The following is a 22,889-nucleotide window of genomic DNA, read 5'->3' on the forward strand; positions in this document are numbered from 1 at the left end:
AGGCGGCGGAGGCGGCGGAGGCGGCGGCGCGGGGCGCTCGGGCTGATGGCGGCGGCGGGCGGCCCCGGGGCTGCGCTGTCCCCGCGGCCGTGCGACAGCGACCCGGCCACCCCCGGAGCGCAGTCCCCGAAGGTGAGGAGCGGCGGACCGGCGGCGGCGCCTCGGGCCCGGGGGCCTGGGGGCGGCCTCGGGCCGGGGGCGGGGGTGGCGGCCGTGAGGAGGCCGTGAGGGGGCGGCGGGGACCCGGCGTCGGGCTGGCCCGTCCGGCCCACCGAGCCCTGGCACAGTCGCGGAGCCCCGCGCGGTCCGGGGGCGAGTCGGCCTCGGTCCGAAGTCTTTTTGGCGGTTTCTGCGCCGAAGGAGCTTCTGAGCACGTCCCCCGGGGACTTTCTGCTCCGCGTAGAAATAAAACTTTCCTCAGAAACGGAGAGAGTTTTCTTCACGTTAGTCTGGGATGCTGTATTTTTAAAAGCTCCTTCATTTGAGGAGTATCTTCCTGAAATATTTGAGCTCTTCCTAAAAAACAGAAATGTGTTCCAGTGGAAAAACAAGCCAGCCAGTTAATGAACTTGGTTTGAGAACAAATAACCGTTTTGTTATTTTCAGGCCGACTTTTTTGTTTTCAAGTTTTGTAGTTTGCACTGTTTTAAGGAAGTAAAACAGACTTAGTGTTTTAAAGTCCGAGAGGAGTGGAGAGGAATCGACATGAGCGGTAGGATGTCGTGCATTAAAACATTTTGTTTTCAAAGTTAGTTTACTAGTTTGTGACAGAAGGTTCCAATGGAGCGATGAGTTGTACAACCCCAGTGTTTCAGTTGTAAGTGAAAAGTTGGAATTGCAACGTGATGGGAACCGGAACCCCGAGGACCCTTGTCTTCGCTGATCCGGGGTCAGCGTTGGCATAGGGACGATTCTTCGGTCCTCTGGCGAGGCAGCCCCTGCCAGGAGCCCCTCCTGTGCGGTCCTCTGTGCACGAGGGCCCTCAGGTGCCCCGACCGGTGACAGCGGTGGGTCTCCACGCAGCTGTGCTCGCAGAACCTGAAGCCTGGCCTGCGTGTGGCGGGGCCCCCCGAGTCCAGGCCCAGCTGCAGGAGCGTGTCTGAAGCAAGTGTGGGACCCCCAGAAACGGGTTTAATCCCAAGGTGGGAGCCGCCTGTGACTCTGAAATGCAGATAGCTGATATCGGAGATTTCGGCAGCCTTAAAGCTTAGGACTTCTGGGTCAATATCGAGGTTGCAAGCGAAGTTCTTTCAACTTAATTGTATTCCATCATAATATTAGGAGGTATATATTGCTGTTCACCTTATGTAATAGCACATTTGCCTAGAATTTATAATAGTAAATTCAAACACTACTTGTGAAATTGTGGTTTCAGCTTTTCTGAGGACTTCGCATTTTTAACTTTTTGTCTCTTTTTGAGTGTCTGAATTTTTTAGCCGAGGGAAATGTGCTTCAATGGATATTAAAATCCTTAAAGTGCTCAGAAGCAAGTAAAATATAAATGATACTCGAATGCTTATTGAATATGAAATGTTTCACTTGGGAGAATTACTGTTATGTGTAAGTTTTTGGAGAATGGATTTAGACTGTTCTCCATCTCCTACCTGGTTGCTTTTCTTTATAGGAGTATGCAGAGCTCTTCAATTGAATGCTTATTTTGTAAGAACTGAAGAGGAGAATATTCCCCGTTTTTTGCTATTTGGTAAAGAATCTGAGTAAATTCCTAACAGGTGGAGTTTTTTTTTTTTTTTTTTTTTTTTTTTTTTTGCGGTACGCGGGCCTCTCACTGTTGTGGCCTCTCCCGTTGCGGAGCACAGGCTCCGGACGCGCAGGCTCAGCAGCCATGGCTCACGGGCCCTGCCGCTCTGCGGCATGTGGGATCTTCCCGGACCGGGGCACGAACCCGCGTCCCCTGCATCGGCAGGCGGACTCTCAACCACTGCGCTGCCAGGGAAGCCCAGGTGGAGCCTTTTAACACTTTATAATCATATCATCATAATCATATTAACTAACTTTTACTGGGCACTTAATTGTTCGCTTGGCCTTGCTCTAAGGGCTTCCCATGTATTAACTCATTTAATCTCTACATTAGCCAAGTATTGGAAGCAGTATTAGGGTCCCAGTTTTACAGATAAGGAGCTGATCACAGAGGATAACCACTCAGCCCGTGAAGGGCAGTGCCCAGTAAGATTCCAGGCCGTCCAGCTTTGGCATGCTTGACCAACATACTTACTACCTCTGTATTCTTAGAACCGTGGTATTTAACAAAATTGTATTGTCTTAGGAAGCTACATTACCTTGATTTTATTTTTTAATCTATTTTTTTAAAGTCTTAACTAATATGCGATTAAATTAATTTCCCGACACTTGATAACATCATTCATTGCCTTAATGAAACGGTCTAACTTAACAGCTCTTCATATTGTCACGTAGTGGAAGATGTTGCTTAAAATTTTTTTTAAGCCTCTCCTTTTTGGGAGGTAGTGTGTGGTGTTATATAGATTGATGACTCTTATTAGGGTATATTTTTGCTAAATTTTTGCAATGTAAGAAAAAAAATTGACAGGATTGATCGTCTGTTTTCAGTCCTTTTGTGTCCCCTTTTCACAGGGATATAAGTACCTAAAGTAGCCAGTTAGAATAGTCCAATAAACCAGCTATAAGTTGAGTTAAACACTACATGACCCGTACATTTTTATCCTAGCTAGGGCAGGAGGATTTGCTTTAATTTCAGAGTATTGCAGCAATTTTATGTGTTTCTCTAAAGCAGGAGGCATTTTAACCTCTTGGTAAGAAAGCAAAAGTAGATTTAGACTTACAAGTTTATTGAAAATTTTCTTACTTTGATTTGTATTGAAGATTAGTTTTTAGTTTTTCCCAGATCTTGCCCATTCCAGATTCTTGTCCCTCATTAATTATAGTAGGACGTTAACATTTGTATAGTCCTTAGAAAGCCTTTAAGTTGAGCCTTCTAGCAAGTCTGGGAGGATACATAATTAATCTTTCCTTATTTATTTGTCTTGTTATCTTTTGAATCTTTTAAATGTTTAGGATGATAATGAAGATAATTCAAATGATGGGACCCAACCATCCAAAAGGAGGCGAATGGGCTCAGGAGATAGCTCTAGGAGCTGTGACACTTCCAGTCAGGATCTTGGGTACTGTCATTTTATTGCTTAATAATGTTTTTTGTGGTACGTGTCTTTTCTCTGCATTAGCTCCCTGCTCCCCATCCCCCAGCCCTGGCAAAGGCAATTATTAAAGATTGTAGAATGTTTTTAATTGTGTTTTACAACGTGACAGCAAAGTTGCTTTTTGCTACTTAGTGCAATTTAAAAAAAAATTTTTTTATTGTGGTAAAATACACTTAAATTCACCATTTTAACTATTTTTAAGTGCATAATTCAGTGGCATAAATTACATTCACAGTGTTGTGTAACCATCACCACCATCCATTTCCAAAACTTTTACATAATAAAATTCCCATTTCGCGTATCCCCAGCCCCTGGCGGCCACCATTCTACTTTCTGTCATTATGAATTTGCCTATTCTAGTTACCTCATGTAAATAGAATCATACAGTGTTTGTCTTTTTGTGTCTGGCTTAATTTGGTTAGCATAATTTCTTCAAAGTTCATTCATGTTGTAGCTTGTGCTAGAATTTCCTTCCTCTTTAAGACTGAATTATACTCCATTGCTATAAATATACTCTATCTTATGTTCATCTCTTTTTCTGGTGATGGACACTGGGTTGTTTGCACATTTTGGCTGGTGTGGATAATGCTGCCTTGAACATTGGTGTATAAATATATTTGTTCAGACTTCTTTGGGTATATACCTAGGAATGGAACAGGTGGGTCACATGGCAATTCTATGTCTAACTTTTTGAGGAGCTGCCAAACTGTTTTCCACGGTGGATGCACCATTTCATATTCCCACCAGCAGTGTACAAAGTTTCTGACTTCTTCACATCCTTACCAGCTTGTTGTATTTCCTTTTTTTTTTTTTTTTTGATAACAGCCATTCTAAAAGGTGTGAAGTGGAATCTTGATGTGATTTTGATTTGAATTTCCATAGTGACCAATCAAATTGAGCGTCTTTTCATGTGCCATTTGTATATCTTTGGAGAAATGTCTGTCCAAGTTTTCTGCCCATTTTTAAATTGTTTTTTTGTTGTTGTTGTTTAGACATTCTTATCAGATGTATGATTCGCAGATATTTTCTCCCATTCTGTGGGTTGACTTTTCACTCTGTTGATAGTGTCTTGATACACAGAATCTTTAATTTTGCTCAAGTCCAAATTATTTACTCTTTCTTTTGTTGCTCATGCTATGAATCCACTGCTCAGATTTAGCAGTGGATTCATATCTAGAATCCATTGCTAAATCTGAGATCATGAAGATTTACCCCTATGTTTTCTTCAAGAGTTTTCTAGTTTTAGTTCTTACATTTAGGTCGTCCATCCATTTTTTAATTAATTTTTCTGTGTGATATGAGGTAAAGGTTCAATTTCATACTTTTGCATTTGGTTGTCCAAATTCCTAGCACCACTTTTGAGAAAACTGTTCTTTTGCCTGTTACTTTTAATTGGATAGATGCATAACATGGTGTTATATTCTGCCTGTATTATCCACTGATGAAATTCAGAGGTTGCATTGGTCCAGGTCCAGACATCTGTAGTCTTTACTGTTCAGGATTGGGGATTGATCTGCAGTGCACTGGGTATGTGGAGTCTATGTGCTTTATAGTTCAGTTTATTGAGAAATGGGTTTTTAGAGTTCTGCTTTCTCTGCTGTTTGTGACTCACTGAACAGAAGATGGGAAACAGAAGTTGATTACTTTATCCTTTGGGTGCATGAAATAGTGGCTATGGGTGCTAACCCATGAGAAAGAATTGAGAACTGGTATCACTACCCCGATTTGCAAAAGCTAAAAAACGTTGCCTTTGTTCCTGACAGTTGTGAGACTTTGTTCTTTGTGATATGTGGAAAATGTTATGTCCAGTGTACTTTTTTTTAAAAAACATTCATTTATTTTTGGCTGCGTTGGGGCTTTGTTGCTGTGCGTGGGCTTTCTCTAGTTGCAGTGAGTGGGGACTACTCTTTGTTGCGGTGCACGGGCTTCTCATTGCGGTGGCTTCTCTTGTTGCAGAGCATGGACTCTAGGCATGTGGGCTTCAGTAGTTGCAGCATGTGGGCTCAGTAGTTATGGCTCGTGGGCTCTAGAGCACAGGCTCAGTAGTTGTGGCTCATGGGCTTAGTTGTTCCACGGCATGTGGGAGGAGATCTTCCCAGGCTAGGGATCGAACCTGTGTCCCCTGCATTGGCAGGCGGATTCTTATCCACTGTGCCACCAGGGAAGTCCTCCAGTGTACTTTTTTGCTTTGGTATTCCAGATGGTTGTTTCTTTTATTTCTACCTCTTTTGTAATTTCATTGATGCACATGAAATCATAAGAACTTCTTTGTATTACAAAATCATAGAAGACTGAGAATTTAAATAATTAAAATAGTTTTTCCAAATCCTTAAAACATATTCTCAAAAATGTTTAAAAATGAATATCCTTTAAAACAAAAATGATTAAAGTGTTATAAAAGCTACATTTAAGGCATAATATATATTTCTGTGCTTAGCTTTAGCTACTATCCAGCAGAAAATTTGATAGAGTACAAATGGCCGCCCGATGAAACAGGAGAATACTATATGCTTCAGGAACAAGTCAGTGAATATTTGGGTGTGACCTCCTTTAAACGGAAATATCCAGGTATTAAGTTTTAGTTTATATAACAGATTAAATCTAGCTTTTAACTAATAGTAATTCTTGTTGATAGGTTGTCAAGTGCTGAATACTTGAGTACGGATTGTTTATAACGTGTTTTATATTCGTCTGCTGGCTGATTTTTATTTGCAGCTTTCATTCGTTCAGCATCTCTCTTATGTCTTGTAAACTGATTTACAAGCAAAATGAGGAAGATGAATTTCCTGGAAACACTTCAGGGAGAAATCATTTTGTAGCCACAGGAATGAACTAAGGGCTTTGTTTCTTGACTGTTGCTTCTTGGCCTTAGGGATGGAGGTAGCCACATCAGCTATATCTGAACTTGGAGAGGCTGTGTTTCATCAGCTAGTTTAATACAGTTATTTGTCTTACCTTCTGGCTTTGGATTACTCTGTTTTCAGTTTTATTTTAACTTTCATTTTTTTAATTTGTAAGCTTTTTTGTGTAGTCTTTCAATAATATTTGGAATATGTAACAGGGAATACTTTTTTAAATCCATGAAGATTTTAACTTTAAACATTTTTTAAAGGTTTTTAAGCTTTTAAAAGTTTTACAAATGCCAAGGACTACTCTTGATAGTCTTTTATTCTTTTTTTTTTTGAGATTTAGAGCGACGAGATTTGTCTCATAAGGAGAAACTGTACCTGAGAGAGCTGAATGTCATTACAGAAACACAGTGCACTCTAGGTAATGAACATTAATTAGGCGATACCGGATGAGTATTTATTCTCTTTCCCAAAATATTTTACAGAATTAATAAATAGATTGAATTATTTAAATGCTAAACTGTTAACTTCATTTTTGATTATTGTTAAAATACAAAAGAGAATGATGTTTTATAACTATCATTTTCTAATAACTTTAACAGAAGTGTCAAAGTGTGTGTATGTTTTGTGTGCAAAATTTGTACAGTACTTTTTAAAAGTATTGGTCCTTGTCTCTTAAAAGGCAAATTTTGCTCAATTTTTAGTTATGTATAGTTATCTATCTCCCTGCTTTATTTGTAATTTTCCCTTCATAAATATATTAAGGCAACTTTTTAATATAAAACCATGGGAGTTCATCTCAGCAGTTGGTATAATCTGATACCATGAGTTTCAGAAATTGCCTGTGTGACTTATGTGTGTGTGCTGATGCTTTTGGTGAAATTTGAATTGACTCTATAATATTTCTAGTATATCGAATTTGAAGACTAAGAACTGAAGTATATTGAAAAAGTCTTTTTCTCCTCTAGTGTCCCATGTTGATTGCCAGTGGTTAGTGTGTGTCATTATTTAGCAATTGTTTCTAGTAAAGGGATATATGTTTATATATAGTATGTAGAATCTTAAAAAAGTTTTGGTTGAAAAATTGATTTATTTGCCTTTGCAACTTTGGTAATCTATTTCTTTTTAATTGTTTGACTTTGTATTATGAGTATTATTTTTTATTATTTTTGAATGTATTAAACTATTTTGCTTTGACTATTGGAAAACTTCTTAAATGTAGAGTAGTTTGAAGGAAAAGCAAATTTTGAAAAGTGGTATGTTCACTTAGCCTTGAAAAAGCTTCTTTACCTTTTCTTTGGTCTGAAACAGGCTTAACAGCATTGCGCAGTGATGAAGTAATTGATTTAATGATAAAAGAATATCCAGCCAAACATGCTGAATATTCTGTCATTCTTCAAGAAAAAGAGCGCCAACGAATTACAGATCACTATAAAGAATATTCTGTAAGTATCTAGGTGACCACCGTGTTGGTTTGGGGGAATGACGTTTTATAAAGTTAGATGTGACTTCCAACTGTAATATTTTTATTTCAGCAAATGCAACAACAGAATACTCAGAAAGTTGAAGCCAGCAAAGTGCCTGAGTACATTAAGAAAGCTGCCAAAAAAGCAGCTGAATTTAACAGCAACTTAAACCGGGAACGTATGGAAGAAAGAAGAGCTTATTTTGACTTACAGACACATGTAGGATCTCTTACATTTATTAATCCCTGAACCTCGCTAATTGCTTCTTACTGTAGGCTACTGAACACCTTTACCGTAATGTTTTGTACCAGCAGTATGTCCTTTTCTTCCCCAGAACCGAAGCTGTCGTTTTTAATGTGCCTGATACTGTTTGCTTCACTTCTCTGCGTGTGTGTGATATGTCTCTTGCTTTTTGGTTGGCATGCTACTGAAGGAGTCTAGTAGCTGTATAGCATCCTTGTGTGTCCCAGGGGTAGGTATAAGAGACTTCCATAGTAGTTCACGTACTTCTCACCCTTACCACGTGAGGTTAAAACTTACTATTTCCGTTTCATAGATGAGGACGTTGAGCCCCAGAGGTTTTATAAGTAGCCCTTAAGTGGTGAGCAGACACACTGCCTTTCCTCAGAAATGATGGCCACGGTAAACAGCCAGACGAACTCACTAGAACTAGGAATACCAACCCCCTTAGGTCATAGCTCCTAATGTCTCTTACATTTTTAGCTTTTGGGGGGAGAAACACTGTAGAGAGCAAGAGGGAGCTGTTTTCCTAAAGCCTTGATTCTTCGCATGGAGTCGGGTGTGTCTTTCTCTTTGTGTTAAACCAGGTTATCCAGGTGCCTCAAGGGAAGTACAAAGTGTTGCCGACAGAGAGAACCAAGGTCAGTTCTTACCCGGTGGCCCTCATCCCTGGACAGTTCCAGGAATATTACAAAAGGTACTTAGTGGTTTTTTTTTTTTTTTTTTACCATTAACATCAGTGTTGGTGAGGGACTTCAAAGCCTTGTGTTTGTCTTCTAGAAGTTTTTAGCTCTATAAGCATCACCATAAGATGTATAAGATTTGTATCAGTCTTTTCTATCTTCTATGGTTCTGTGGTGAAGAATGCTCTTTACAGAACTTGAACATCTGCTGACAAAGCCTGGGGTGCCATCTCACTGCCCACCTGTTTGTGTTTCTGTGGACAGGTGCCAGGGGTTCTCCAGACCTCCATCCTTAAAGTATGGTCCATGGCCCAGCATTGCTGGTGTCATGTGGAAGCTTATTGGAAATGCAGACTCTCAAGCACGCCCCCGACCTTCTGCCTGGGCGTCTGCATTTTCACAGATGTAGAGGGCGTGAAGGAAGGCACAGAGTGGCTGTGGGGAGGCATGGCCACCTGGGAGCTTCTGCTACCCTGGCCTGCCACTGCTTCCGTTCCTGTAGCAAGAACGCTGCTTGTCTCTCCTTTCCAACCTGGATATAACTGAAAACAGGGCCCACAGCGTCACTTGTGTCAAAATCTCAGCTTTTACTTCATAAAAAACCTTATGCTTTCTAGGATAGCGAATATTCTTTAGACAGTAGTATTTAAAATAGACTATACGTGCTTCCATGGTGGTGCAGTGCTTAAGAATCTGCCTGCCAATGCAGGGGACACGGGTTCGAGCCCTGGTCCGGGGAGATCCCACATGCCGTGGAGCAGCTAAGCCCATGTGCCACAACTACTAAGCCTGCACTCTAGAGCCCAAGAACCACAACTACTGAGACCGCGTGCTACAACTACTGAAGCCCACGTGCCTAGAGCCCATGCTCCACAACGAGAGAAGCCACAGCAATGAGAAGCCCGCGCACCTCAACGAAGAGTAGCCCCCCGTTCGCCACAACTAGAGATAGCCCATGCGCAGCAACAAAGACCCGACACAGCCAAAATAAATAAATAAATAAATAAAATTTTAAAAAATAGACTATACAATCACACTATTTGAAAGTCAAACTTAAATCATGGGTCAGCAAATTTTCATTTTCTCACTTTGGGCAAAGCACATTATTGAGTGATAGGCCTGTGTCCCAACCCCTGTGCTTTTTGGTGTGACGTCTTAGGTGAGCAGGATGCTGATCCAGTGTCCTCTCCCTACTGAGGTTCCGAGATCATAGCCGCCACAGGATGGTGCGATCCTGTGGGGATGGCTCGGACGTCATCCGCGGGCCGTGTGCTGATTGACCTGGGGAAGGGGTTGCCGATCCCTAGTTTCAGATAAAAGAGATGATTACATTTGTTAGAATACATGCTTCACAAATTGGTTTAAAATAATTTGTTGCTGGAAATTTTGTTTCTTAAATGGTATCTTGTACCGTGCACCGCCGTGACTTACCTGTGTTAATTTATTTGATGCTCACGTTCACTCTGTGAGGTGGACTTGTTACCATACCTGCTTTACAGGTGAAGCAGCAGCAGTGCACAGGCAGTGAGGACTCAGGAAAGTGGGAGGATGGAGGTGCTCAGGCAGGATTCTGTATTGCCACAGTTTCATCCTTGTCTGCTGACATTTTTTGCGGGGGGAGGGTGTTGAGGGTAAAGGAGAGAGACATCATCTTTTGATAACAAGAATCAAATATACATTTTATACTCTTAGACTGGTGAAAAAATGTTTAGGCTTTTTTTTATTCCTTGCCCCTATTTGAGTACCAAAATGAAAAAAGTATTTATTGCCTCTAATCATTTTTCAAAAGTATTTGTGGTTAATATTAAGGCTATTATCGTAGTTCAAAATTAGTCCATATATATTTAACGATAAAGGAAAACTGGGGACTTCCCTGGTAGTCCAGTGGTTAAGACTCCGAGCTCCCACTGCAGGGGGCACGGGCACGGGCACGGGATGGAACCAGTTCTCTCCCTGGTTGGGGAACTAAGATCCTGCAAGCCGTGTGGCACAGCCAAAAAAAAAAAAAAAAAACGAAAACTGAAAATCCTCTCTCTGAACCGTAGGTACTCGCCAGATGAACTGCGGTATTTGCCATTAAACACAGCGCTTTACGAGCCCCCCCTGGATCCTGAGCTCCCTGCTCTCGATAGCGATGGTGATTCAGATGATGCCGAAGATGGTCGAGGTGATGAGAAACGGAAAAATAAAGGCACTTCGGTGAGAACGTTTATCTTCAGTAGGAGGTGTCTCCTTTTCCTTTGGACTTTTGCTGGTAGCTTTCCTGGAGTGTTAAATTGAACTTGTATCACTACCCTCTTTTTGAAAAAGGACAGTTGCATATAAGTTCCAAAAGCTTCCATCAGGAAAAGTTATTGTGTGTGTTGATACGGACTATCTGTGTGTGGCCTTTGGTAAGTTTTATCCTTAAAGTTACCCCTGTTTGGTTTTCACGAGCAGGTTAGGCGGGGTACTAGACATTGGTTTACAATCTGATGCTTAACCATCTTGGGTTAGGGGGAGCACATTAACTTGTGTTCCTGTTGCTTAATTAATAGTCTTCGGCCTCTTCTAGGATAATGTTAAGGTTACCAGCATGTTGTGCTGTTAGTTAGGTTTTCCTGCATGACTTTTTTTTTTTGTAGCAAAATGCAATTGCAGGACAGTTGGGAAGTTGATGTGCTCTGTGGAACTGAAGGAGAACAAAGAAAACAGTAGTCAGGGGTTTGATTTTTATTTAGCATGGCATATTAAGCAGCTGGCCGTTTTATATCTTTCTAGCCGACCTGAACGTGGGGTTGTGTTAGCATTAATGGGCACTACACTTTGTCACTAACAGCTTCTAAAACATATTTACTGATACATGTCGCATTAAAGTAAGATGCTCTTCAGATACTAAAGTGACGACACTGCTTTTCTTCCGTCACGTTGGTACAGGGGTGCTGTGTTGTGACGAGGGTGTGATGAAGTTGACACTCTCCTACACTGCTAGTGGGAGTGTTGGTTAATACAGCTTTCTGGGAAAGTGTTTTCACAGTCTGTACCAAGATTTTTAACTTCTATGGAATTTGACTTGGCAAATACACTAATAGAATTTATCCAAAGAACCTGATCAGATGGTAACAAAATTTAAAATCCAATGAAAAAATGTCCATTGGAGTGTTATTTTCTATAGCAGAAATTAGAACTATCATGTCCACAGTGGGTTATATATTACATTTACACGGGAGAAATGCAGTTCCAAGAATATTTAATGATGTGATGAAATGCACATAACACTTAAAAATAGTAAAACGCAGATGCACACACACATACAATGTAATTCAGCTTCGTGTTTGTGTTTTAAAAAATGAGGGCACACATGTAGGTAGGATGTGTGTGTGTTAGTGTGTGAATCTGGGTATTTGTACAAACACGTAACTAGAAAAGAGATACATCACGTTCCCAGGCGTTGTCTCAGGATATTTACCAGGGTGGTTATGGATAACCTGGTCTTTTATAATTTTCATAATTTATATGAATGTAACATTTTTATTCTAATTAGAAAATTTTAAATGAAAAAATGAAGAATTAAGTGATTATTGAACTCCTAAACTTTGAACATGTACAATATGTCTGATACTGTTGTAAATACTTGACGATATTGGCCCTCTGCCTAGTTTAACATTAGGAAGTTACAGGTGTGGGCTTGAAGAACTTCTTTAATAACCTTTATTACTCAGTAAAAATACCCACACTTGGTTAAAGTAGTTTCTTTTTTAAAGAATATTTTTGTGTGAAACAAATATGCTCCCTTGTGACATGGTAAAATGGTGTTGAAGCTGTGTCGTGTAATAATAGCTGAAGTAGATAATTCTGTTACTGTTGACTTAGGTCAGAAAACAAAGTCGATTAAGGTACTTGCTGATATAAATGGAACTAGCTATAATGTAAGATGGATAAATGATTCTTACCATGACTTCTTTCAGTCTCACACTGGAAAATGTTTTCGTAGATGAGAATTATCTTTTTATTTTTGAATTGATGGAACTTTAAAACTTTTCTTGGATATATATATTCTGTAGTTTTCAAATCTGCATGAGTTCCAAGGAACCTCTGTTTGTGCCTTTGGCTTGCAGGACAGCTCCTCTGGCAACGTGTCTGAGGGGGAAGGCCTTCCTGAAGGCCAGGAGGAGCCTCTGCAGGGAAGACAGAGGTCCAGGGACAAGGCTGCTCCTCCACGAAAAGATGCTTCCAAACGTTCTGTACTGTCCAAGTCAGTTCCTGGGTACAAGGTAGAAGAAAAAAGCCCCTGACTCAGCTTCCTTCCTGACCAGCCTCTCTCCCTGAAATATTTTAACTTTGAATTTCAAAGTCGTGGAGCTCCTGCCTGCTGCACTTCACTAGCTGTTCTTCTGTGGTGTGTGCCCGCTGTCGGCCTCCCTTCCTTTCTGCTTTATCTTCTTGGTGGCTTTTCTATATCTGTGGCTATGGTTCAGCTTCTGTTTTCTGTATATGTACAATTGTTCTTTTAAATAATAACCAGGCAAGTGTGGGTTTTTAAGGAGTGGTCTAATAGGCAGAACTTTATACTTGTTCCCTCAGACTAAAAAGCATCATGGTCTGACGCTGAAAGTGCCCTGGTACTGGTGAAGCTGGGCCCGCTGAGCCATGCAGTGGGGAGGGAGCCCCTAGGCCAGGCTGCACTTCTGCAGTGCCTTTCACTAAGAGCCATCTGGGTTCAGTCTAGGAACTCTTGGGTCCACTCACTGGCCACGTTGAGCTAACCCTCTGGTGGAAAACAGTAAAACTGGTCTACATTGTGGTGGCTTTCAGCCTAACCTTGGCAGGTAGCCTGTGCAGTTCTGTGACAAGGATTTACACATTATCTAGCAGGTGCTTTGGCTTAGATGCACTTGTTAACTTTTTGATCTGGTTATTCTCACAGTCAGGTAGCATGCTGTCAGCAATAGGTTTATTTTGATCATTTCCTCCTTCCGTCTGCCCCTTCCCCTTCAGAGGGTCGGGTGAGAGATGAGTAGCCTTATTCATGTATGGGATTTAAGAGTATCATAAAAGGAGTAGAATTAGCTGCAAGTTTTATGTTTTGAGTGATAACAGTAAAATACCCAGTTTTCAGTCTGGCATGTATCAGTATGCTTGTTATGTGGTTATGAAGGTGTTTTGAAGGAGCATTTTAGAGTAAGTTGATCAGAAAGTTTTGCTGAGCGGAGTTGCTGAACACTTGTGTATGTCAGGTCAGGGTTGTGGTGTATAATCCAGAAGCACGGGTTCAAGTGGGCGCTGGCCAGTGTCCCTTCAGCCTAAGCAGAGCCCTGCTAACAGTCCATTGCCTTTCTTTTCCTGAAGTAAAAAAGCAACTTCACAAATTAGCATATTCCATATTTAATTAGAAAATGCCTAATCAGAAAATGTCATCAGCTTTCAAGTATATATTTTTTCAGCCCAGCTTCATTCAGCAAGGACGGCTGCACTAGGCTGCAGCCATGTGATTTTTGTCCTTGTTTTACATACATAATCTAATTGTTTTAAACTAAAGATTTAAATTAATGCTTAATAATTGAAAGCAAATGAACTCCAGAGATTAAATTTTGGAAAGTTAGCCTGCTGTGTTTGCTAAACAGTGTGCTTCTGGTCCTGGAAGAGCTTGGAATGGGAGTTGCAGCTCAAAGCACACTGTCAGTGTTACATAGACCTTTCAGAAAGTAAGCCTGGATTAATCATGGGTTAAAAAAGAAAAAATACTGAAACAGATGTTTAGAGGCTGAAAATGAAGAACTATTCAATGCTATCATTGATTTAAGGTAGAAGAAATGAATTGATTAACCTAAATTGGTAGTACTCAAGGGAGTCGATACGCAGAATGCACATTTTATAATCTGTGAATATTTTTAGTACCTAAAAATGTTTCAGTTATTTCAAAGTTTGGAACAACCAGTATCTAGACAATACATTAATGTGAACATGTTTATTAAAAGCTACCCTCTCTATGAAAAGTATTAATAAGCCAAGATGTGCCTAAATATTAGGGTACTTTAAGCTGAAGGTCATATATATAAATATGTTTTAAAATATGGGAGTTAAGAAAAATTATAATGTATTTGATGTCTTGCTTAATAAGATTCACTAGTGCTTGCCCTTAATCTTGTAGGACAGTATTGTTTAGGTTACATTAACCTGAAATTGCAGCATAATTATTAGGATTCAGGCCTATGTTAAAAGTATATAATTAAAATCTATACTATATTAATGCTAACATGAAAGTCTCACTATCTTTGGTTGTTTTTCAAGCAGGAAAATAAGTGTATTGTGAGCCTTTTATTTGAGATGCTGAGAACTCTTAGGGAGATTATTTTTTTCTTGTCAGTAGTGAAATTTTGATGTTCTGCTGTTACGAAGTAGGGCTGTCTCCATCAGACATGTATGGAGGGTTCCGTTCATTAACCTTCAGAGAGTTCCGTACACTGTTCCCTTCCTCCACACCACTGCAAAGCCCGAGAGACGAGCTTCCCAATCAGCGATTGGTACCCGACGTGTACAGTCCTCGATGTGAGCAGTGTGGCTTCTGAGAGAGCTCGAGAGTGCTTGAGTGAACAAAGTATTTTTTTATATTGAGCTGTGGCATCATCCTAGAAAATGCTGCAAAGCTCTGTCTCTCTCTCTGTCTCTCTCCCTCTCCCTCCCTCTCCACCCGTCTCTCCCTCTTTTCATCAAGATGAAGACTATTGGGTAAGAAAAATTTTAAGTGGTTTAACAAAACATTATGATTTTAAGCTTAGAAGTAAACCTAGAATTTTCTTGGTATCCCTTTTATCATAGGTGTTCAATGTATATTTTAATGATTGTAGAACTTGAACTGCTCTAGAATGTGAATGACTAGCTTTGTGTTGTGTTCTTTGTGATTCTTGTAAAGGGTCTCCCATGAGGAGTTCTTGATTTAGATTTCAATACTGTGTGGTTACTTCCTTGACTTTACTGAAAATATTAAAGTACTTAGTATGCCAGTATCTAACTTGAACTATAAGTATTAAATAAGTGTATCTTTTACATTTAGTGCAGGTACCATAACCAAAAGATATTTCTTTTTTTGGTGGATTGAGAGGTAGCTTTCTGCTGTATATTATGGCGGTTACAGATTTGGTCATAACCGAACCAGAATTTGGATCATAGAAGTGCACTTCCTAGCTATTTTTTATTTAGGTATGAGAAAACACAATGAGAACCTTTTATGCTTAGAATGTAGCAGTAACAACAGAGGGTAACTACACTGCAAGACTTAAGAGGTTTGAGCATGTGACACTATCCTTTTGTTGGGGAGCAGGGTATAAAGATATACAGGAGATGTAGAATAGTCAACAGTAAAGTTTTATATGTATGTTTTAACTTCCATGATATTTATTATTTTGTAGAGACATTTGTGATTGTTTAGAGTTATTGTTTTTATAATATTTATGTATAAGGTTGACTTTTTTTAAATAAATAAGCCAAAAATTATTTTTGAATGCCTCTGTCATCTTTTGTAGAGAAAGATAATTTAAAAAATAAAAAAAAAACCTAAAGAATTAAGAACAAATTAGGCTGTGCAGGTTTTGAAGGTGGCAGTGAGACATTTCAAAGCTGGAATATAATAATACAGTATGCAAAGTTGGAATTTTGTTTAGGCTCCTCTTTTGTTCAGTAACTTAGGAAAGGGAAACATAAGATGCATTTGGCTGGGTTGTATTAAACAGAAATACAATATTTCTACTTAAAATGCCTTTTCTCCCAGTTTTTATATAAATGAATGAATGAATGAGTGAATGAGTGAGTGAACATGCCCCCGGCCCCCATTTCCTACCTGGCCCCGGCTTGCTCTCCTTTCCTACCACTGCCCCATGTTCATGTGGAGCCAGTGAATATCATGTTACCACGGTCAAGGCTGTGATCTTCCAATGTCCCCTTTCCCCTCCCAATTTCAGGTGTAGTGAACCTTCTTCTTTGTTCTTTTCCATGTGTTGCCAAGTGTTTTCTTAAAGCCCAGATGCCTTCATTGGATAGTGCCTGTTTTTAACCTGAAAAATGAATGGTACTTAAAACATAGGGTGTCTGCATACTTTTAAGTGATAATTTCATATTTTGCCTGTCTGAGAACTACTTTTCTCTTTCATGTTTTGTATGTCATAGTGAATGCTTTTTCTCTTAAATATAGGCTCTTTTATTAATGTATTAGATATGCAAAGGGAATAATGACACAACTCAGATTCCGACAAACCTTTTTTGCGCACGATTGTATGCTGAGACATCTTGCAATTAAAAATGTTAAAACATTGATTTTGTAACTTAGATTTTACAGATCTAGTTTTGCAACTTTGGAGAATATCAGGTTTTTTAAACAAAATGAGCACATAAGCTGCTTACAATGGAGTCTTCTCTTTGGGAACAAGCCTAAAACTTCCGTGTAATGGTCACTCAGTACTTGGATTTTTCTCTTTCAGTTAATACTGCAGTTTGACAATGTATTATTAGTCTTCCCTTCCAGTTCATTATACAGATCTTACTGGGCATGTAGGGAGTGTAGAATGCTATATCTAATCCTAACATGAGATCATGCCATTGACAAAATTTAAAAATGAAATCTAAGGCTTTAGTCGGTAGGCTGTTGTATGTTGAAGGCAGATTCATGTCAGGTTATGTCCTTCAAGAAGGTCCTCATTAGCAAGTTAACCAGAGTAAAGATAAGGCAATACAGTGATAATTCCTTTTGAACCCATAGTAAGTTCTTCTGGCATGAATTTATAGCCCTCTTCTACCCTTCCAGCCAAAGGTCATTCCAAATGCTCTATGTGGAATTTGTCTGAAGGGTAAGGAGTCCAACAAGAAAGGGAAGGCTGAATCACTTATACACTGCTCCCAGTGTGATAACAGTGGTAAGTACTGACATGTCTTCACATTTTAACCACCCTATTTGTTGCTTCAAAAACTAGGATTCTTAGTTGTCAGCTAGACCTGAACCAAAGAATCATCAAATATATAAAGTCCATGTATTTTTTTCGACTTTGTGTTTTCATTCCTCTTTGGCAGTTAAACATTGTAGCCATTCTTGAGACGTCCAAGCAAACTAGCATTTTATTATGCCATATTAAGTTACAAATTCTTGTGTGAAATACAACTAATACTGGTTTTGGTTTAGGCCATCCTTCTTGCCTGGATATGACCATGGAGCTTGTTTCTATGATTAAGACCTACCCATGGCAGTGTATGGAGTGTAAGACTTGCATTGTATGTGGACAACCCCACCATGAAGAAGAAATGATGTTCTGTGATGTGTGTGACAGAGGTTATCATACTTTTTGTGTGGGCCTTGGTGCTATTCCATCAGGTAAAGATTAAAAAAGAAGGAATGTTATCTTTTGAGTGAAGGGACTCTTCCAGCATTTTTTTTTTTTTTTTTTTTGAGGCTGCATAAACACCATAATCACCTGAAGGGTCTGGAGATCCTTTTATTCACAAGAAGTGACCAAAGCTGTGGTCATGTCCACCTGTTTTTCATCCGTAGACAAGCTGACTAAAGGACAAGTGAGATATCAGACTGCCTATAAGTTTTGGAAGTAGAGCTCAGTGTATATAGATTGAGCCAGTGTTCTACTGAAATAGCTAAAGGAGTAGCATCAATTTGTTTCAAAGCCTTGATTTTATAAGTCATTTAGAAACTTAACAAAATGACTGCTATGCCTTCATACATATTAAACCAGATTTTAGTAAATTGAGGCAGCATAACAATTCCAGGTAACTTCAGAATGAACACAGAATCATAGAATAAATTACAGTAATCGGACTAAAGCATTACACACATAATTGTGTAACTTTAGAACTTACTTGCATGGGTGACACTGTCTCATACTTTATAAAATATATGCCTAGGTTTCCTGGGACTTGTTGAGATGCAAGCAACTTAATTATTCAGAGTTGTTCAGTGATTGAGATCAAGTATGTCGTAGAGCTCATCACAGTGCCGTCAGATACTTGACACACTTTACAGTGCTGTGTGACTGCAGCACACCAGCACTTGAGAGGATGCCAGGAGCGCACAGCTGCCGCTGAGCAGCACAGGCTGAAACTAAGCGAAAGTCAGTAACAGGTTTTATATTGGGATTTGTATGCTTGAACTCTTAGAGTATGATAGTGTTTGAATTTCAGAAAGGATTTTAACTGTTTAAAGGTCCCTACCGTTTAGTTCCTCCCATGACCCCTTCCCTCCCCCTGTGCATTTCACAGGGCATTGATGACACTGATTACCTTAAGGGAAGTTTGCATTTTTCTCCTTAAATTAAGGAACTCGTTAGTGCCTGTCCCACCAGAAATCCAGTGAGGATTATCAGTAGCCGTTGCTAAAGAAGGAGAGCTAACTGGGTTTAAAATTCAGTCCTAAAAAGTTAAATTCCATCCTGTATTAACTAACAATTTTTCTCCTAGGTCGCTGGATTTGTGCCTGTTGTCAGCAAGCCCCCCCAACACCCAGGAAGGTGGGCAGAAGGGGGAAGAACAGCAAAGAGGGATAGGTTTTGACCCCAATACTGTAACGTGCATTTAAATGAAGTATTTGGTGCCAGTTTACAACATTCTCATTTTTATGCCAATAAAAGATTTCTGAAACTGTGTGCTTAAAATCTGCAAGTTCATTCATTTTGTTATAAGCTACTCTTACCCTTGAAACCAATTTCAGGCAGAAGAATAGTTCCATCTTCCAAAAGGGCTTTATCTTAGTACTCTGTCTCTTTCCAGAAATTCAGTGGTAATATCATGCAGCTTAATTTGAAATACTTTATTACTCCGTTAGCCTAAAAGTTACTATTATTTTCATGAAATTTTCCTAATCTATAGCCTTTCTTGTCTACCACGGGTAGGTAGCATAGCAAAGTTATTTAATAACGGAAGACTTTTAATAGGAGCCCAAGATGATAAAATTACAAATGACCTGATGAGATTTGGTGCAGCTGGGTTTAGAACTGTCTTTAACTGGGACCTGCCTACCAGGAAATGCCGTTTGGACAGGAGGTGCTGTCCCTGCTTGGGGTGTAGGCATGGGACTTTAGTCCATGCTCAGGCAAGTGTGGAGAAATCATTACATTTCAGACTTGCTTTTAGTTAACTCTTCAACGCTGACACTTTGTAACTTCATAAGTCACTGCAATCATGTTTAGTCACCTGACAAACTAATCAAAATGGGGTTTAAACATTTTATTATGCACATTCCTTTTACAGGAATTTTGATGTTTAGAGAGAAAATAAATATCGTGCTTGATGCTGTTCATACTTCTGGGGTGACTGAGGTAACAAAACTGTATGGCTTTATTTTTCCATCCCCCATCTAGGAAGGGTAACCAGAATTCCAATCAGGTACAAGTAGCTAGGTTCACAGCGAACTGCACTCAGCTTCACAGATTAAGGGTATTATACTCCACAGTATGTTCAAAGAATCAGAAAAGAATTTCAAGTACCAATTTCAAAATACTAATTAATATCGTCCAAAGAACAGATTCCTCTTCTTGAGATGCATCTTCTGGAGCATAAGCCTGCTTCCGACTCGTATCTGTACCGTCTGAATAAGCAGTCTCACCGAAGGGGTGCTGTTCGATCGTTGTATCATAATACACTTTCATTTCAAATTCACTCTCGTGGTGCGATGGATGTCCATAAATCCCTATTCCCACGGGGCGCTGGAAGTGCGCTGGTATGAAAACCACGTCCTGGCCACAAGTGACAGACTGTAACTCGTAGTCATCAAAGCTCGGGTGCAGGGTGCTATCGGATACATACAGGTCCGCATCACCTTTCAAGCTCTGCATCTTAAGAACTATCTTTCCCTCATGATTTAACCTCAAATAGCTGTAATTCCCAGCTCCTATCTGACCCTGAACAACGTGCAGAAGGATCCATTCTTCTGGAACTTCCTCCTCGTCAGAGGCGTTCAACGAGGAGACAGCCTGAGATGCCAGAAGCACCAGCAGAGCGCTCTTCCACGGAGCTGCCATGACTGGGGCGCCTAGTGCGGTGCCTTCCTCATCTGTGACTTGTCCTGCGGACACACGACAGCGGAAGGACACGCTGAGCGCGTCCGGAGCCGCAGACTGCGGGCGGGTCCCGGCCACCTCGGCGGCCCGCCCCGCGCTGCCCCCGCCCCGCCCCCGGCCCGGGGAGGGGACCCGCGGGGAGGAGGACGCGCGCGAAGGCGGGGCGGGAGGGGCAGAGGAGGGGAGTGGGCCGGGGACCCACCGGGCGCGGGGTCGGGCGGAGGGTCCGCCGGGGTGGGCGCGGGCGGCAGGTCCGGTATCCGCCCCTGGACTCACCTCCACTCCCCGCAGGCGCCGCGCCGGGAGCATGAGGACCGGGCGGCCGAGCCGGAGGAGCCGAAAGTGAGGCGCGCCCGGAAATAAGGCGTCCGGAGGTGGCACGGCGCCCGGAAGTGAGGAAAGCCGGTAGTTGGCCGGCGCCCGGAAGTGAGGCAAAGCCCGGAAATGGGGTAGGGCGTAGACTCCGGGTTCTCGCGAGAATGGCGAGGTGGTGAGGGCCCCGAGCTGCGGGGGCTCGTAACCAGGGCGACGGGGGCGGGGCGCTGGCCCTACGCCGCAGGGTGCTCACCTGGATTGCGCGTCCACTTGGTGAGTTCAGCGTCAGGTCCCAGAGGGTCCCCAGGTAAGAAACAGGTGCGCCCGAGGGACCGTTGTCCGGGCGCCTGTTACCTGTTCTCTCTTTCTCTTAACTGTGTTACTTCTCGAAATGCTCCTAAGAGAGGCTTCAGACTGAAGTTGTATTTATATTCAGCATTTATTTTGTTAATTTGGAATATGGTGTTAATGGACGCCTGTTGGCCATTGGAAAAGATTCTCCCAAGAAAGATTATGTGCATTTTAGTATCACACTTTCGTGTTGATTCCAATTCCTGTGTTTCATTTTAGAACTTAATGAATCACTTTTGTGGAAACAGGTGGAGTGTAAATATTAAAAACAGGCAGTGACCCTTGTGCTCCTTTCTACAGAACCTGAACTCTGCTAAGTAGCTACAAGATGTGGGTTGGTCATGTTGCTAAGGAGATTGTCATGTGTTGGGTGAAAGAATATGTCTGTTGCCGCATTGAATAGTTACATTTGCTGTCACCTTTGGGCATGTAAAAGAGACATGACAGACTTAAGGCTGATTATTTTGGGGGGGTTGATTTGCCTGAAGTTAGGAGAAATTGTATCCAGGTGGGTAGTTACTGGTTTGGGTTGATGATGAGATGGCATTACTGGACCTCAACACTTCCTCCTGCAAGAAGTATCCGGTTACATGTGACACCCGCTGAACCGGGGCTGGTCCAAGTTTAACATTTTCCTGTCAAGAAAGCATATCAGACTGGAATACAAGGGAGTGTGTAGGTTATAGAGATACATCTGGATCTGTTTTAAATCATTGGAAAAGATTGACTTTAAAACTTTAGCATCATTACTGCTATTGGTAGTCAATGATTTGTGCTTGCCTAACAAGTCATGGTGGTGTGGACTGAAAAAAAAAGCACAACCTAAAAGCTGAGAGTTATGTTTTATTCGGTGGACATTCTGAGGACTTCAAGCTCAGGAGACAGGACTCTCAGATAGCTCTGAGGGACGGCTGCGAAGAGGCAAGGGGGAAGCCAGGATATGTAGGAACTTTTGTAACAAAGACCAGGTAGTTGGAACATCAAAAGATTACTGTTAATTAGAGAAAACCAGATATCTCAAGTTAAGGAATTTAGTGCTTTTCTATGTATGGGAAGGTGCAAGAGTCTGGACTCACTGAAATCATTCCTTTGATATGCACTTCAGCTATCTGGGGCCAGTATCCTGTGTTTTCTCATCCTGAGTCCCCTCAGGGTGCACCGTTGGGATGCTGTAATGTGACGGTTTGATGGCTGCAACATCCTGTGTTTACTGATATGGCAGACAGCTTTCTTCATTCACATGGCTTAGAAGTACAAAATTCGTGTTTCAAGAACCACAGGTTTGTGAAATCAGGCTTTACTCAGCCTGACCAACAGAAAGAGTGTATCAGTTTTATTTTTAATTAAAGCAGCTAAATATAAAGAGTAGTAATACCTTTTAAAGTGTTTAATAACTTAGGAAAGGACTTAAAGTCACGGGAATGCCTGAGTATAATTTGGTAGTGTTCCCATACCTCCGTGATCAGCCATTACTCCATTTTTATACTAGTTCTGTCCTCAAAGTAGCTAGAATTAGAACCTGTCTTTGGTTCTGGCGAATGTGTAGAACTTTATATTTTCTTTTGCTACAAAGTAAGCCATTAAGGGTACTTTAATTATGGTGCCTATGGGCACTCAACCTGCTGTCTGACTACCACACTGTGTTTTCCTAACTCAAGAATAAATTGGCACATCTCTGGCTGGCTTAGCTGCTAAAAGAGAAAGATTATGATCTTTTTTACTCAAAGTGGAGTAGTTTTCTCTTTCTAAAAAATATACATAT

The 22,889-nt window shown here is 40.9% G+C and overlaps 2 protein-coding genes across 3 annotated transcripts; one reads left to right on the top strand and one right to left on the bottom strand.

Moving 5' to 3' along the window:
* Positions 1–6: 6 nt before the first annotated feature.
* On the top strand, positions 7–19,057 carry PHF10 (PHD finger protein 10). 2 transcript variants are annotated; one of them, XM_027081003.1, is made up of 12 exons: positions 7–132; positions 3,052–3,158; positions 5,632–5,762; positions 6,381–6,464; positions 7,355–7,488; positions 7,579–7,728; positions 8,337–8,446; positions 10,478–10,631; positions 12,530–12,685; positions 17,209–17,317; positions 17,581–17,769; positions 18,864–19,057. In XM_027081003.1, exons 1-12 carry the CDS (start codon positions 46–48, stop codon positions 18,947–18,949), a joined length of 1,497 nt encoding a protein of 498 aa, XP_026936804.1. In that variant the 5' UTR covers positions 7–45; the 3' UTR covers positions 18,950–19,057. The 2 variants fall into 2 exon arrangements, with proteins under 2 accessions (XP_026936804.1, XP_026936812.1); XM_027081011.1 differs by having other exon boundaries at positions 6,387–6,464.
* A 556-nt stretch (positions 19,058–19,613) lies between these two features.
* On the bottom strand, positions 19,614–20,843 carry CUNH6orf120 (chromosome unknown C6orf120 homolog). Its single transcript, XM_027081025.1, has 2 exons — positions 20,738–20,843; positions 19,614–20,466 (listed from the first exon to the last, which is right to left on the bottom strand). The coding sequence occupies exon 2, from the start codon at positions 20,420–20,422 to the stop codon at positions 19,868–19,870; it is 555 nt and encodes a 184-aa protein (XP_026936826.1). The 5' UTR covers positions 20,423–20,466; positions 20,738–20,843; the 3' UTR covers positions 19,614–19,867.
* Between the last annotated feature and the right edge of the window lie 2,046 nt (positions 20,844–22,889).

This window comes from Aethalodelphis obliquidens, unplaced genomic scaffold (assembly GCF_003676395.1).
Source record: "Aethalodelphis obliquidens isolate GAN/ISIS:26980383/991018 unplaced genomic scaffold, ASM367639v1 scaffold3, whole genome shotgun sequence".
Taxonomy (NCBI): Eukaryota; Metazoa; Chordata; class Mammalia; order Artiodactyla; family Delphinidae; genus Aethalodelphis; species Aethalodelphis obliquidens.

Bases quoted from the DNA above. Each gene is read 5' to 3' on its own strand.
- PHF10 (XM_027081003.1), top strand. From the start codon at position 46: ATGGCGGCGGCGGGCGGCCCCGGGGCTGCGCTGTCCCCGCGGCCGTGC. The intron at 133-3,051 runs GTGAGGAGCGGC...TTAAATGTTTAG, and splicing joins CCGGAGCGCAGTCCCCGAAG to GATGATAATGAAGATAATTC. The intron at 17,770-18,863 runs GTAAAGATTAAA...TTTTTCTCCTAG, and splicing joins CCTTGGTGCTATTCCATCAG to GTCGCTGGATTTGTGCCTGT.
- CUNH6orf120 (XM_027081025.1), bottom strand. From the start codon at position 20,422: ATGGCAGCTCCGTGGAAGAGCGCTCTGCTGGTGCTTCTGGCATCTCAG.